Source organism: Ranitomeya variabilis, chromosome 2 (assembly GCF_051348905.1).
Source record: "Ranitomeya variabilis isolate aRanVar5 chromosome 2, aRanVar5.hap1, whole genome shotgun sequence".
Taxonomy (NCBI): Eukaryota; Metazoa; Chordata; class Amphibia; order Anura; family Dendrobatidae; genus Ranitomeya; species Ranitomeya variabilis.
Window position 1 is genome coordinate 523510270 of NC_135233.1, and position 15050 is coordinate 523525319.

A 15050-nucleotide genomic window follows, 5' to 3' on the forward strand; every position below is an offset into this window, starting at 1 on the left:
CATACAGAGCACTGGGCACACACGTACACAGCCATACAGAGCACTGGGCACACACGTATACAGCCACACAGAGCACTGGGCACACACGTACACAGCCACACAGAGCACTGGGCACACACGTACACAGCCATACAGAGCACTGGGCACACACGTATACAGCCACACAGAGCACTGGGCACACACGTACACAGCCACACAGAGCACTGGGCACACACGTACACAGCCACACAGAGCACTGGGCACACACGTACACAGCCACACAGAGCACTGGGCACACACGTACACGGCCACACAAAGCACTGGGCACACACGTACACAGCCACACAGAGCACTGGGCACACACGTACACAGCCACACAGAGCACTGGGCACACACGTACACAGCCACACAGAGCACTGGGCACACACGTACACAGCCACACAGAGCACTGGGCACACACGTACACGGCCATACAGAGCACTGGGCACACACGTACACAGCCATACAGAGCACTGGGCACACACGTACACAGCCACACAGAGCACTGGGCACACACGTACACAGCCACACAGAGCACTGGGCACACACGTACACAGCCACACAGAGCACTGGGCACACACGTACACAGCCATACAGAGCACTGGGCACACACGTACACAGCCACACAGAGCACTGGGCACACACGTACACAGCCACACAGAGCACTGGGCACACACGTACACGGCCATACAGAGCACTGGGCACACACGTACACGGCCACACAGAGCACTGGGCACACACGTACACGGCCACACAAAGCACTGGGCACACACGTACATACATATCCACACACAGCACTTCCGAACACCTGCCTACACACACATCCCGGCCACGCAGACACACACGTCTCTCTCCGCTGACTGCTCACATCCGCAGTGCACAGTGACTACAGCTCAGCCTTCTCGCGCTCCTCACGTCACGTGGTCACCTCAGGAAAGGTCCTTTAAGCTTAACTGTAGATCACATGGTCATTGACGTCATCTCAGGTCCTCTCGCACAGTCAGCAGTGGCCGCTTCTCCCCGTCTTGCTCCGGTGAGTGATGCCCGCACTGTCCGCTATGGCGGAGCCTGGGCTCTAGTGTCGGTCGCGCTCACGTTTGGTGGATCCTTCCCACGTCTTGACCCTGACCGTACATTATCCGTGGGCGATATGACAAAACTAGTGCAAAGAAAAAACCGAGTTGTTCCCCTGGCAGCCGGTCAGGTTTCAACTCAAATTAAACCTTTAGAAATGAAGAGTGGAAGCTTCATCGGTTGCCATGGAGAACAGCCCCATACAGCTGGGAGCCTCAGGATGAAGTGACATGGGACGTCCGACAGGAAGACTCAGAGCATGTTTATCCATGGAGTGATTAACCATAAAAAATGTAGGCAAACTGAGCTCCCCCACAGGTCTAGTGCTCCCCTGCAGGTCCAGAGGTCCCCGTATGTCCAATGCCCCCCCCCAGGTCCAGAGCTCCCCGTATGTCCAATGCCCCCCCCCAGGTCCAGAGCTCCCCTGCAGGTCCAGAGCCCCCCCCCAGGTCCAGAGCTCCCCCGCAGGTCCTGAGCTCCCCCACTGGTCCTGAGCTCCCCTGCAGGTCCAGATCCCCCCACAGGTCCAGAGCTCCACGCAGGTTCAGTGCTCCCTGCAGGTCCAGTGCTCCCCACAGGTACTGTGTGGGTGTGATAGCCGTGCTTAACTGTTCAGTCCCAGCAAGAAGTGACATACGATGACGGTCTCTACAAGTCACCAGACCCCTGCAGCCAGTCACATGCTGCAGCGGTCTTGGTGATTTCCGAACAGGATAGATGCCTCCTTCAGGGCTGCCACACACCTCCGATGCAGCCGGTACTATTCTGCGGGGACTCTGGAAGGTGAGAATATCTCCGTTAATTATTTTTAATCAATCCATACTTTAAAATAGTTCCTAGGTCCCAGTGTCTATCCTGGCAGCTGCTCTTGTGCATGCCATGTGACCAATTCAATGAGTGTGAGGAAACCATCAGACCACATTCAGATGACGTCCAATTTCCATCGATTTCCAACCAGAGAGAATGAGAGCAATCAATGGCCACACTATGGTCACTCTCTGCTCACACTGTGGTAACTCTCTGCTCACACTGTGCTCACGCTCTGCTCACGCTCTGCTCACACTGTGCTCACGCTCTGCTCACACTGTGCTCACGCTCTGCTCACACTGTGCTCACGCTCTGCTCACGCTCTGCTGACACTGTGCTCCCTCTCTGCTGACACTGTGCTCACGCTCTGCTCACACTGTGCTCACTCTCTGCTCACACTGTGCTCACTCTCTGCTCACACTGTGCTCACTCTCTGCTCACACTGTGCTCACACTATGCTCTCTGCTCACACTGCTCAATGTGCTCACTCTCTGCTCACTCCCTGCTCACTCTCTGCGCACACTGTGCTCACTCTCTGCTCACAGTGTGCTCACTCTCTGCTCACATTGTCCTCACACTGCTCACTCTCTGCTCACACTGTGGTCACTCTCCGCTCACTGTGCTCTCTGCTCACAGTGTGCTCACTTTCTGTTACTCTGCTCACTTTCTGCTCACTTTCTGCTCACACTGTGCTCACTCTCTGCTCAGACTGCTCACTCTCTGCTCACACTGCTCACACTGTGCTCAATGTCTGTTCACACTGTGCTCACTCTCTGCTCACACTGTGCTCACTCTCTGCTCACGCTGTGCTCACACTGTGCTCACACTACGCTCTCTGCTCACACTGCTCACTGTGCTCACTCTCTGCTCACTCCCTGCTCACTCCCTGCTCACACTGTGCTCACTCTCTGCTAACACTGTGCTCACACTGTGCTCACACTACGCTCTCTGCTCACACTGCTCACTGTGCTCACTCTCTGCTCACTCCCTGCTCACTCCCTGCTCACACTGTGCTCACTCTCTGCTAACACTGTGCTCGCACTGCTCACTCTCTGCGCACACTGTGCTCACTCTCTGCGCACGCTGTGCTCACTCCCTGCTCACACTGTGCTCACTCTGCGCACACTGTGCTCACTCTGCTCACACTGTGCTCACACTACGCTCTCTGCTCACACTGCTCACTCCCTGCTCACTCTGTGCTCACTCTCTGCTAACACTGTGCTCGCACTGCTCACTCTCTGCGCACACTGTGCTCACTCTCTGCTCACAGTGTGCTCACTCTCTGCTCACATTGTCCTCACACTGCTCACTCTCTGCTCACACTGTGGTCACTCTCCGCTCACTGTGCTCTCTGCTCACAGTGTGCTCACTTTCTGTTACTCTGCTCACTTTCTGCTCACTTTCTGCTCACACTGTGCTCACTCTCTGCTCACACTGCTCACTCTCTGCTCACACTGCTCACACTGTGCTCAATATCTGTTCACACTGTGCTCACTCTCTGCTCACACTGTGCTCACTCTCTGCTCACGCTGTGCTCACACTACGCTCTCTGCTCACACTGCTCACTGTGCTCACTCTCTGCTCACTCCCTGCTCACACTGTGCTCACTCTCTGCGCACACTGTGCTCACTCTCTGCGCACACTGTGCTCACTCTCTGCGCACACTGTGCTCACTCTCTGCGCACACTGTGCTCACTCTCTGCGCACACTGTGCTCACTCTCTGCGCACACTGTGCTCACTCTCTGCGCACACTGTGCTCACTCTGCGCACACTGTGCTCACTCTGCTCACACTGTGCCCACACTGTGCTCACACTACGCTCTCTGCTCACACTGCTCACTGTGCTCACTCTGCTCACACTGCTCACTCCCTGCTCACTCTCTGCTAACACTGCTCGCACTGCTCACTCTCTGCGCACACTGTGCTCACTCTCTGCTCACAGTGTGCTCACTCTCTGCTCACATTGTCCTCACACTGCTCACTCTCTGCTCACACTGTGGTCACTCTCCGCTCACTGTGCTCTCTGCTCACAGTGTGCTCACTTTCTGTTACTCTGCTCACTTTCTGCTCACTCTCTGCTCACACTGTGCTCACTCTCTGCTCACACTGCTCACTCTCTGCTCACACTGCTCACACTGTGCTCAATGTCTGTTCACACTGTGCTCACTCTCTGCTCACACTGTGCTCACTCTCTGCTCACGCTGTGCTCACTCTCTGCTCACACTGTTCTCGCTCTCTGCTCACACTGTTATCCTAGATTCTGGGGTCTACTGTTCCAGAGATATTGGCATTTGTATTTTATGATAATTTTTAGGGTCTTTACGAGTGGGCGTGGCTCAGTGATAATCTGGGGGCATGTCTTCAGGCTGTTTAGCATAATTACACTGAGCCACGCCCCCTTGTAAAGGCCATACAAATGAGCACTAAATAAAAAGCCCCATTTTTCTGGGACCACATAGCAGATTTAAAAACCTCCAGAACACAACGTACTCCGCGTAGCAGCGGGAATAAAATAAGAGCAAAAGCTGCCCTCGTATGACCGGCTGGCAGTACAGGTCCTCACTAAGGCATTATTGCATCTTGTTTAACAAGCCCTTTAAGGCTGGGGCTACACCGTGGCTGCGGCCATTGAACACTATGCTGCTTCTACATCGCAGTGTGATGCAAGTCACAATCACTTTGATTTTTTGTGACTTGGTTGTGTCACGGTTGCGGCACCTTGTGGGTCGTGTTGTGTCCCCAATCACCTGAATTTTGATGTACCGTAATTCAGCACTAAGTCGCCTTGTAGCCCCAGCCGTAAGAGGACCTGTGGTCACTCCTGACAGGTTTAGTAGGTTCCTGTATATCTGGTGATTCTTCTCCCTACTTGGCATTGAGAGATACCTCTGTTATTTCTCCTAGAAATGTATAAATCAATGGACAACTGAGGTGGAATTAGCTGGAAGTGAGACCATGTACAATCGCTTGTCTGAGCGTTGTCTATAGTGTCACACTGTGCAGGGACACCGCCATCTCGCAGGGGGAAGGGTAACACCCAGTTGCCAGCCTGTTTCTAAATATTTGGTAAGGTTAAATGGCTATGACAGGAGGGTGACAAGTCCACTTTAAGGCTATGTGCACACGTCAGGATTTCTGGCAGAAATTTTCCTGACAAAAACCGGACATTTCTGCCAGAAATCCGCATGCGTTTTTACCGCGTTTTTACCGTGATTTTACAGCGTTTTTTGTGCGTTTTTTCCCAAATGCATAGAATAGCAGGAAAAACGCGAAAAAAACGCAAAATTAATGAACATGCTGCTTTTTTTTACCGCGATGCGTTTTTTTTCGCGGAAAAAACCGCACCATGTGCACAAAACATGCAGAATGCATTCTAAATGATAGGATGCATAATGTATGCGTTTTTAATGAGTTTTTATAGCGTTTTTATCGCGAAAAAAACGCGAAAAAACCTGAACGTGTGCACATACCCTAAGGAGGCTCCGGGGCTGCATCTGTGCATTGTTGGTGCTTAGTAATCTCTTCCGCCGTCTGTATGTCCTGCTAGACAAATAGATGATAGATGGCGACCCGCAATATCTGGACCTTTCTGTATGGGCCATGGTGCGGTGCCATTGATTGTCCACAGCCCTCTGGTCGGGCCCATACAGGACAGTCCAGAGTGTGGACACACCAGCTATACATGTAAAATATACATGACCGTGTCACAGAATGGCCCTCGTAACGCTGCGTCACCCCTATAGTGGGTATGCATAGCCGGCTGAAGATTCAGGGTATGTGCACACGTTCAGGATTTCTTGCAGAAATTTCCTGACAAAAACCGGACATTTCTGCCAGAAATCCGCATGCGTTTTTTCCCAATGCATTAAATAGCGGGAGAAACGTGAAAAATCCGCAAAATTAATGAACATGCTGCTTTTTTACCGCGATGCGTTTTTTTCGCGGAAAAAACACATCATGTTCACAAAAATTGCAGAATGCATTCTAAATGATAGGATGCATATGTATGCGTTTTTTATGCATTTTTATCGCGTTTTTATTGCGTTTTTATCGCGAAAAAACCTGAACATGTGCACATAGCCTCAATGGTAAAAATTAGTTAATTATTGGCGGTACCGGGAGCCCGACCTGCATCGATCACTGTGACAGCTCACGGTTTAAAGTGGGGTCTATGAATTGTAACTACATTAACAGTGTGCGAGCATGTGGCCACATCATGTGTATCCTGGGCACGCTCCCAGGTACATACATAGTCCCTACTGTTGGAGCAGGAACCCTGATATATCAACATCTCTATTTTCTGAACTATTCATACAGGTCCTGAGCAGTATGAGGGGTGCGATTAACCTTAACCTCGAAAAGCATGGCTGAGAAGGACTGGTACAATATCCTGGGGGCACATCCATCAGACAGCCAGGCAGAGCTGAAACAGAAGTATCAGAAGCTGGCGTTATTAGTGAGTATATATCACACTTGTATAGTGCCGCCATACTACAACCATGCCACAGACTAATGGAAGACTGATGAAAGGTGCACACTTCTAGAACATGGAAGTGCAGCTACCACAGATTCCTCACCCACCAGCCAGGCTTTTCTTTGTTATAGCGCAATATAGTGTTAGATCTCTGCCCTAGTACTTGGGGCATTGGGTAAGAAAGGACCTTCTGCCTCATCATCCTACGTGACGGCATGCTGGAGATCACCCTTCATAATAGGTAGAGGATACACAGGACAGCTTGTAAGCCCGTCTTTGTTATCAGTACGATGTCTGTCCAATGTCCTACTCCCCTCATACCCAAGAGCATTCTGCTCATCTGAGCGTTAGGCCTGTTTCACACGTCAGTGCCTCTGATACGTGTAGTGACAGTTTTCTCACGTAGCGGAGACACTGACACTCATAGACCTATTCAAATGAATGTGCCATTTGCACATGTCCGTTTTCACCCAGACCCACGGGCCGCAAAACGTGCCACCCACGTGCACACAGAGAACAGTGCACACTGTCTTCCTTGTGCACAGACGGTCGCCGGGGAAGAAGTGCTACTGTAAGCACTGTTCCCCTGCGTGTGGTGCTGAAGCTGGCTGTCATCCCTTCTCCCCTGCTTGCGAGTAGGGGAGAATGAATGAAAGAAAAACCTGACGTGGGGTCCCCCTATGTTTTTAAACCAACCCAGCAAAACTCACAGGTGTGGGCTGCTATTCTCAGGCTGGTAAGGGGCCATGGATATGGGCCCCCCCAGCCTAAAAACAGCAGCCCGCAGCTGCCCAGAAAAGGTGCATCTATTAAATGTGCCAATTCTGGAGCTTTGCCCGATTCTTCCCACTTGGCCTGTAGTGGTGTCAAGTGGGGTAATGAGGGGTTAATGTCACCTTCCTATTGTAAGGTGACATTAAGCCGGCTTAGTAATGGAGAGGTGAGGTGTCTATAAGACACCTATCCATAACTAATCCTATAGTTGTTAAAGGGTTAATAAAACACCACACAGTAAGAATAAAGTCTTTTAATGAAATCATACACCACACAGTTTTGCCATCTTTATTACTCTGCCATTCCAAGCGACGCTCTCAATCTCCTGTAAAAAAAGTCAAAATAATAAACCAACTGTATGTGAATACCTGTCCGGCATTCAGTCAGTCCCACGCCATAATCCATGTCTGGGGAATGTACAGTTTACAAAAGGAGCGGAGCTAATGCGACCGCCACCGGCTGTAATCTACTGGGGAATGAATGAGATGCTGCGGGCGCAGGCTCAGTAACTAGCGGTGACGTCACTGAGTCTGTGCTCGCTCACCGGCATGAACTCCTGTGAGTTCTCGCCGTGGGAGAATGCAAGTGATAAGGTCACTGTGACAGAGCTTGAACTGCCGTGACCTCATCACTTGCATTCTTCCACAGTCCTGAGGTCACAGGAGTTAATGCCGGCAGTGAGCACAGACTCAGTGACGTCACCGCTTGTTACTGAGCCTGTGCCCCCTGCTTCTCATTCATTCTCCCCTGCTCACCGGCCGAGCAAGAGAGAACAGATGACAGCCGGTTTCAGCACCAAACGCAGGGGAACAGCGCTTACAGTAGCGCTACTACCCCGGCGACCGTCCATGTGGTACTGATGCGGCACACGGTTACCACACGTGTGCCACATGTAGTATAAAGACAGACACATGGACACTGATATCTCCGGTACCGGAAAAATCAGGACGTGTGAAACTGGCCTTCAGGTGTTTTTAGTGGGGAGAGCAGAAATAATCAGTGCCAGGCCACTAGGGTGATGGCTTACCACCATTGAAAACAGAAGGATTGGGTGTCGAAATTTCCATTGCTAAAGCTTTTTCCATAGCACACATGTCCATTGAAACCAAGCACCTGGTGGTTTCGTGGCTGCTCGGGCTGAAGTAGCGGACTGCAATGTTGTCACAATTCATATGAGACTTTTTTGTGCATGTTGGATGAGTTTTGGATTTCTTTGATTCCTTATGTGACGTGTGCACAAGATGAAGGCAGAGATGTCGGGCAGCAGCTTCTTCCCTCCGTCCATGCGGAGTACTTGGATGTGGGGGCATATCACATGCCTTGTCTACAGGACCCTCACACCCAGGCAATGTCTTCCTAACAGTGATATTGTGGGTGATCTCCAGTGATGGTGATGAGCGTAGCTTCAGACATGGCAGCTCTCATTCCTGATCCTGTCCCTGCCTGACTTATCAGTAGATGGCTCAGATCCTTGTTGGAGACTTTGAGAAGGGAAGAAGATACACTGTCCGCTCGTCTTCCATTTGACATGTGTGGAGAATTGCTGAAGAATGGCCAGACTCCGGGATGTCTGATGTGCATATGCAAATTAGCGCCTCTGTTTAGTTTCCCACTGGCAATTAGATGAGAACCCAGCGGACGCCTGGTTCCTGTCAAATGTCTCCTCCAAATGGCGTTTGTTGTCAGGGCTGGCACATGTGTGCTTACCCGTCTCCTCAGCTGTGCCAGTCGGGGCATGGATAAAAGGAAAGAAGCTGCCATAGTCCGTGGCAACATCAAGTCGTCTTCAGTAGATGACAAGTTACCAAACGTTGCCAGACCAAATGCAGAAAGAAGATCAAGCACACCGATTTCCTGTAAAATGGCAAGGCTTTTATTGTGTAACTCTTTTAAATCTGATCAGTAACTAGATGAAACTATAGAAACCGCAACCATTAGATCTCTCAGGGCTTTGCCTGCTTGTGAACCGCCAAGACTAGCCATGGACTCCTAAAATACTGATTCTCATAAAGGATTATACAGCTTTTCACATTTATTTTGCAGTAAGTACACCAGCCTCATCACGTGTAAGAGATCTATTTAATATATTCTGAAAGCTGAAGAAGACCCTGGTCATACTCGCAGGATTATGGTGTATGGTGGCATAATGTATGGTATCCAGACCTTTCGAGCATTCTAGCCTGTACACACGTTGCAGATTTGTTGCATAGATTTGTAGCAAACCCTGAACGGTTTCCTGATGCCAGCAAAGTGAGAATCCTGAAGTCTCATGCATGTATTGCCTAATTTTGGCTTGCAGATTCATTGCTTCCAGCGTTTTTGCATCAGATTCCACTCATACTAACGTGTGGGGAAAAATCTGCACAGAAAGCATCAAAATCGCACCTATTTCATGTAGTATTTTTCCAGATGCAGAAATTTCTGCACCAAATACCTAACGTGCACATACCCTAACAGCTCAGCACTGCATGGATTTGGTTGTGTAACCAGTTCTACAGTCATTTCTCCTTCGCCTCATTGGGGGACACAGACCATGGGTGTATGCTGCTGCCAATAGGAGGCTAACACTAAGTGATGCAAAAAAAGTTAGCTCCTCCCCAGCAGTATACACCTTCCTGCTGGCTCTCAGCTAACCAGTTCATGCTTAGTGTCTTAGGAGGCACAGGTCTGGCTTCCAGACCTCACGTTTTTTCTTTTCTTTTTCACTATGGAAGACGAGACAGGGGCGACGGACCCTTTTCAAGGGGTCCAATCTCCCCAAACCAACAACAGGAGAGCACGTGGAGTGTCGCCTCCACGTATCCTCTCCCTCAACGTGGGAGAATATGCCGGACTCAGCCCTTACCACCCTAAGGTAACGAAACCCTAGGCTGTACAGGCACATATGGACAGTCCGTGCTTCTCCCAATGCATCACCAATGCTCAGACAACGGTGATGGAAGGAGGCGGACGGTCCCTCTCCTCATCCCCTGAAGGGAAGATGGAGCTAGGGTGCCTGCACCTTCCTTTATACAGCCCCCTCTAACCTTAATCTCTGGAGCCATGCGAGGTGGGGGGCTGGGAGGGCTCCTGCTGCCACGCAGTTTTCCCCTGCCGTTCAAGATGGGAAGCCTCGCTCCAGCCCCGTGCCCATGTTCTCGGGCGGGTGCTGGGAGTTCCTTGCTGCTGGCGGCGCCTGGCCGCAGGCCGAGATCCCATTCGGCCTCCCGCTTCCGGGTCCGCCCCCTCCATACTCGGGCGGGCCTCAGATAATTTAGTCCCCGGCTTCTGGCGCAGTTAGGCCGCAGGCGGAAGTCCCGCCCCTTTTAGCCGCGTCATCTTCTGGTGGCTCTGCCCCCTCATCCTCGGGCGGATGCCGGGGAAAAATTTAGCCCCAGCTTTGACCTTCGATAGGCCGCGAGTCGAAACTCCGCCATTTCCAGCGGGACCGTCCACCAATTGGACGCATCTATATATATAATTGTCTAAGGGTTTTTCCGTCTGTCTGTCTGTCCTGGAAATCCCGCGTCTGATTGGTCGAGGCCGCCAGGCCTCGACCAATCAGCGACGGGCACAGCATGGCGACGATGATGTCATAAAGGTTGCCTCGACCAATCAGCGACGGGCACAGTCTGCCGCGAATTCTGGAATCATCATTGTCCATATACTACGGGGACATGCATATTCTAGAATACCCGATGCGTTAGAATCGGGCCACAATCTAGTTTTTTATATGGGACATCACTGATGCTTCCTCCTGTGATGGGTTCCACAGGACAGCCGGAGACAAAGGACTGGAGTAAGTGCTACTCCCCCCAGCCTGGCAGCTGCAATATATATTCCTGCAGCTTATCCAAATTCTGATTATAACAGAAGAAGGTCCAACATGTCTAGAAGGACCAAATCTCATACGGTTTTCATATATGCCGCATGTGTGGCCTGTCGGTCCGCTTTTCCGCTTGCCCAGAGTAATCGTCTCTGTGAGGCCTGCGGTTCCCAGCGCACTCAGGAGCCCTCCCCTGCGACTCAGCCCAGTGTGTCAGGAGCCCGGAATGGGCTTTGTCTTTGTCGCAATCTATGGCGTCCATAACAAAGGCAATCGAGTTCCTTCAGACCCCATCTTGTTCCAGGGGCAGCAGTTCGCCTGTCCTGGAGAGGTCCTCCGACTCCCAGGAGCTTCCGGCCTGCAGGGGCCGCTCTCTCACTAAGCAGACGCGGGGGAAATGAACCTACACCGCGTCTCCCGGTCCGTCGGGTGCATCTGCATCCTTGAGTGCTGTCTCTCGTTCACCCTCACCAGCGGAGATTAGTGAACATGGTTCGGAAAACGATTCTGAAGGGTCCCTCAATTTAGAGGCGCCTGATTACTAGGAGTCAGTAGACAAGCCTCATTGAAGCCGTCAACCAAAACCTGGGGGTAGAGGACGTATCTACCTTGGCTTCCGGTCATAAGGTGTCTTTTAAGCAGCCCCATAGAGGTTTTTTTTGTTGTTTTTTTGTTCTCATCCTGAGTTTGAGGATTTAGTACAGCGTCTCTGGGAGTGGCCGGATAGGCGTTCTTGGGGCAGAGGGCTCTAAATTCAGATATCCTTTCGCCCAGGAGTTCCGTGGGAAGTGGGCGGAATCCCCTTCAGTAGACCCTCCCGTATCTCGTTTGACTTCTAAAGACGTTATTATCCATTCCTAATGGTTCTTCTATTAGGGATCCAACCGATTGACTTATAGAAGGCCTGGCCCATTCAGTATTTGAGGCTTCAGGCTCAACCCTCTCGCCTTCTTTTGCGGCGTCTTGGCTGGCCAAGGCCATATCCTGATCAGAGTCTTTGAGGAGAGCTCAACAGGATAAAGATCTGCCATCAGAGGTGACCGAGATTTCGAATCAGGTCGCCCTAGCAGGTAACTATCTGATTAATGCGTTCTTGGATGAAGTCTCTTACTGCTCTGCTCTATCAGAGCGGCCGCTTATTCGGCGAAGAATTGGATGAGCTCATTTCTGACACCACAGGAGGAGAAAGCAATTTTCTCCCACAGCAAAGGTTTAGGCAGCATTTCGTGCCAGTTTCAGGCACGTTTTAAGTCTTTTCGGGTGGACCACAGCGGCAAACCCCGCTGGCCCAGGTTGACCTAATCAAGACATAGATCGTCAGATCTCTTACAGAGCAACCCATTGGGAAAAACGCAGTTTCAACAGCCTAAATCAGGAGCATCTAAGTCCCACAGATTTTCGGCCAAATATCTGGAGGCAGGCTCAGGTCGACACCAACATATCCTTTTTTTCAGATATGCAAACACGTGGGGTATCCCCTCCACATATACCTCCCTACGACGTGAGAAGCCATGCCTGGTCTCATTCTTAGGGGCGACGGGTCCTTTTAAAGGGCACCGATCTCCCCACACCATCAATAGACGAGCACATGGAGTGTCTCCTCCATGTATACTTTTCTGCAGCCAGACCTAACACCGGAACCAGCCCTGTCCACCCGGAGACCTGAACTCTGTGGATGTACTATGGCACCCCTTTTTTGGCATCCAAGAGAGCGGAGGTTGCAAGAGATTTTTTTTTTTCCTGACATTCTGGATGCAGCCGGTCATTCTGTCACTTGGCAGATTAACCGGGGAAAATCTCCTGTGGCATACCTACCAGTATTCCTGCCCGAGGGGTTATCAATTAAAATGACTACTTACTATCAGATAGCAGATCTGACTAGTTCCGTCTTGCAGCCTCGGGTTTAGTGCTCTCGTTAACCACCCCTTGGGTTGCTAGAGCAATGGTCTCCTGGTCGAAGACCTTTACTACTTTGATTCACAACAGTAACCTTTTCCCGAAGACAGTACAGCTGGTCAATCAAATTTCTTGAGCAGGACACTAGCCGGTTCATGCCTCTCGGATGCGGCTAGTTGCGCGGCGCTGTCAGCAGCTAATACCATTACATCCAGAAGGGCATTATAGCTCAGAGAATGCAAGTGTACTCTGCATTCAAAAAGCCTCTGACATCACTCCCTAGGATCACATGTTTCCTATAGACCCAACCAGCAGTGGAAGAGTTTTCTGGGACGGTCTAGATCTAAGGGATCTTGGTTCCAAAAAGAGGGACTGAAAAGTAAGACTAATCTTGGACCTCAAACTTCTTCCTAGCTTGACAAGGTCCTCCTTCTTCAGATGGAGTTTCTCTGCTCAACTGTTTCTTCAACGGAAAAGGGGGCAGTTTCTGGCATCCACCGACATTCGGGATGCTTACTTTCACGTTCCTATTTTCCCCTCTTTAAAATAAAAAAAAATAAATTTGCTTTTCCGTTCGCAAACAGCATTTTCAAGTCACAACCTAGTCCTTCGGCCTTGCTACCGCACCCTGAGTGTTCGCAAGGGTCATGATGGCTGTCATGTTCCTCTTGCACCCTAGAGGCGCGGTCATCCTGCCCTGTCCGGTCGACTTTCTAGCCGCTCTTCCAGGACTACGCTGGGTCGTCTATATCAATTGCTATACCCTCTCACCTGGATTGGCATCTTCATCTAGACAAGTTTTTCCTAATTTCCAGCCCAGCAGATACCCTTTCTAAGGATGATCCTGGACACTTCCAGGGGGTTGGTAATTCTCCCTTGAGACAAGGCCGTGGCTCTTCAACTTAGAACTCTCTTACTTGACCTCTCATTCCCTCATTCCGTTCGATTGCTGAGAGGGTCATGAGGAAAAATGGTGACAGCAATGGAAGCTGTTTTCCTTCACTTTGCTCGTTTTCTGTAGGTCAAACAGGCTTTTAGAGGGAAGTCTCTGAGCTCCTTCCTCATCCTGGAGAGTTCCTTCCGGTTCAATGATTATTAGTAACTGCCGTTGACAGCCTTCTTCTCCCGATCGTTGTTCTGGGGATCCGAACGATACGGCTAGTCCTACAGCAGGTCCTCTGCTTTCTGGTGGGTCTCCCATCTGAATTCAATCTGATAATGCCACGGCTGTCCCATATGTCAATCTTCTAACAGGTACCCACGTTAAGGCATCATGGACGAGGTGCCTCACATTCTCTGATGGGCCGAAATATGTCATTCGGTGATCTCGGCAGTACACATCCCAGGAGTAGACCTCTGCACATCAGACTTCTTCAGCTGCCAGGGTCACACCTTAAGTGAGTGGGAACCTCTCTCGGAAGTCTTCTATCATATCTGCCTTCTCTGAGGCACTCCAGATGTAGCTGGGATGATGCCCAGAATGAATGCCAATGTACTCGAGTTCATAGTTCGGCCTCGAGATCCAAAAACCATTGCAGTGAATGCTCTGGTTCTTCCATGGTACCAGTTTCCGTAGCCCCCATTCCACTACCTCCGAGAGTCGTTTGGAAGCAGGAAGGGCCCCAGGAGTCCTGGGAGATCCGCACGGATCACGTTAGGTTTTTTGGTTTGCTGAGCTAGGACTTTTCCATCTTATTCCAACGAAACTGCGAGTAGGGTCTTTGTCAAAGGGAGTTTTCACAGGTGGTCCTTCTCTTTCGCATGCCATTAGATCTTTGGGTCCTTAATGCTCCTGGGAGTCTTACAGTAGACTCTTCTTGATCCGGACAGACTTTGCTATCAGGGAAGGTCTCCTCTTTTTTCTCTGCGATCTCGGCATCCTGACGAGTCTTCGGTGCTAGCCGCTCTGTTCTTCAGACTTTTTTTCTTATTACCGTCAAGGCAAGGTTGTACTCAGGTCATCCCCGTCCCTTGTTAACAGCCCACAAACAGGGGGATGGGTTCTCCATATTCTGGACGAAATAAGTGCTCTGAGTAGGTACGTATCGAGCTCGGCGTCCTTCTGAAGGATGGACACCTTATTTGGAAGGGTTTAGCCATTTCAGCGGTCATGTTAGCCTGGTGGATTCGTTACACCATCCAGGAGTCCTTCTGTGTTAGACATCAGCCTAACTCCACTCCACTCGGTCGATCAAGGTTTCT

General features: G+C 50.7%; 1 protein-coding gene across 1 annotated transcript in view; it reads left to right on the top strand.

Annotated features, from left to right (window-relative positions):
* The first annotated feature begins 902 nt into the window (after nucleotides 1-902).
* The window catches only part of DNAJC24 (DnaJ heat shock protein family (Hsp40) member C24), a 92320-nt gene continuing 78172 nt past the window's right edge, over nucleotides 903-15050 (top strand). The window contains exons 1-2 of the mRNA XM_077288068.1: nucleotides 903-1051; nucleotides 6217-6355. Of these exons, the coding sequence (XP_077144183.1) occupies nucleotides 6263-6355 (93 nt within the window). The 5' untranslated portion in view covers nucleotides 903-1051; nucleotides 6217-6262. The remainder of the gene's footprint in view (nucleotides 1052-6216; nucleotides 6356-15050) is intronic.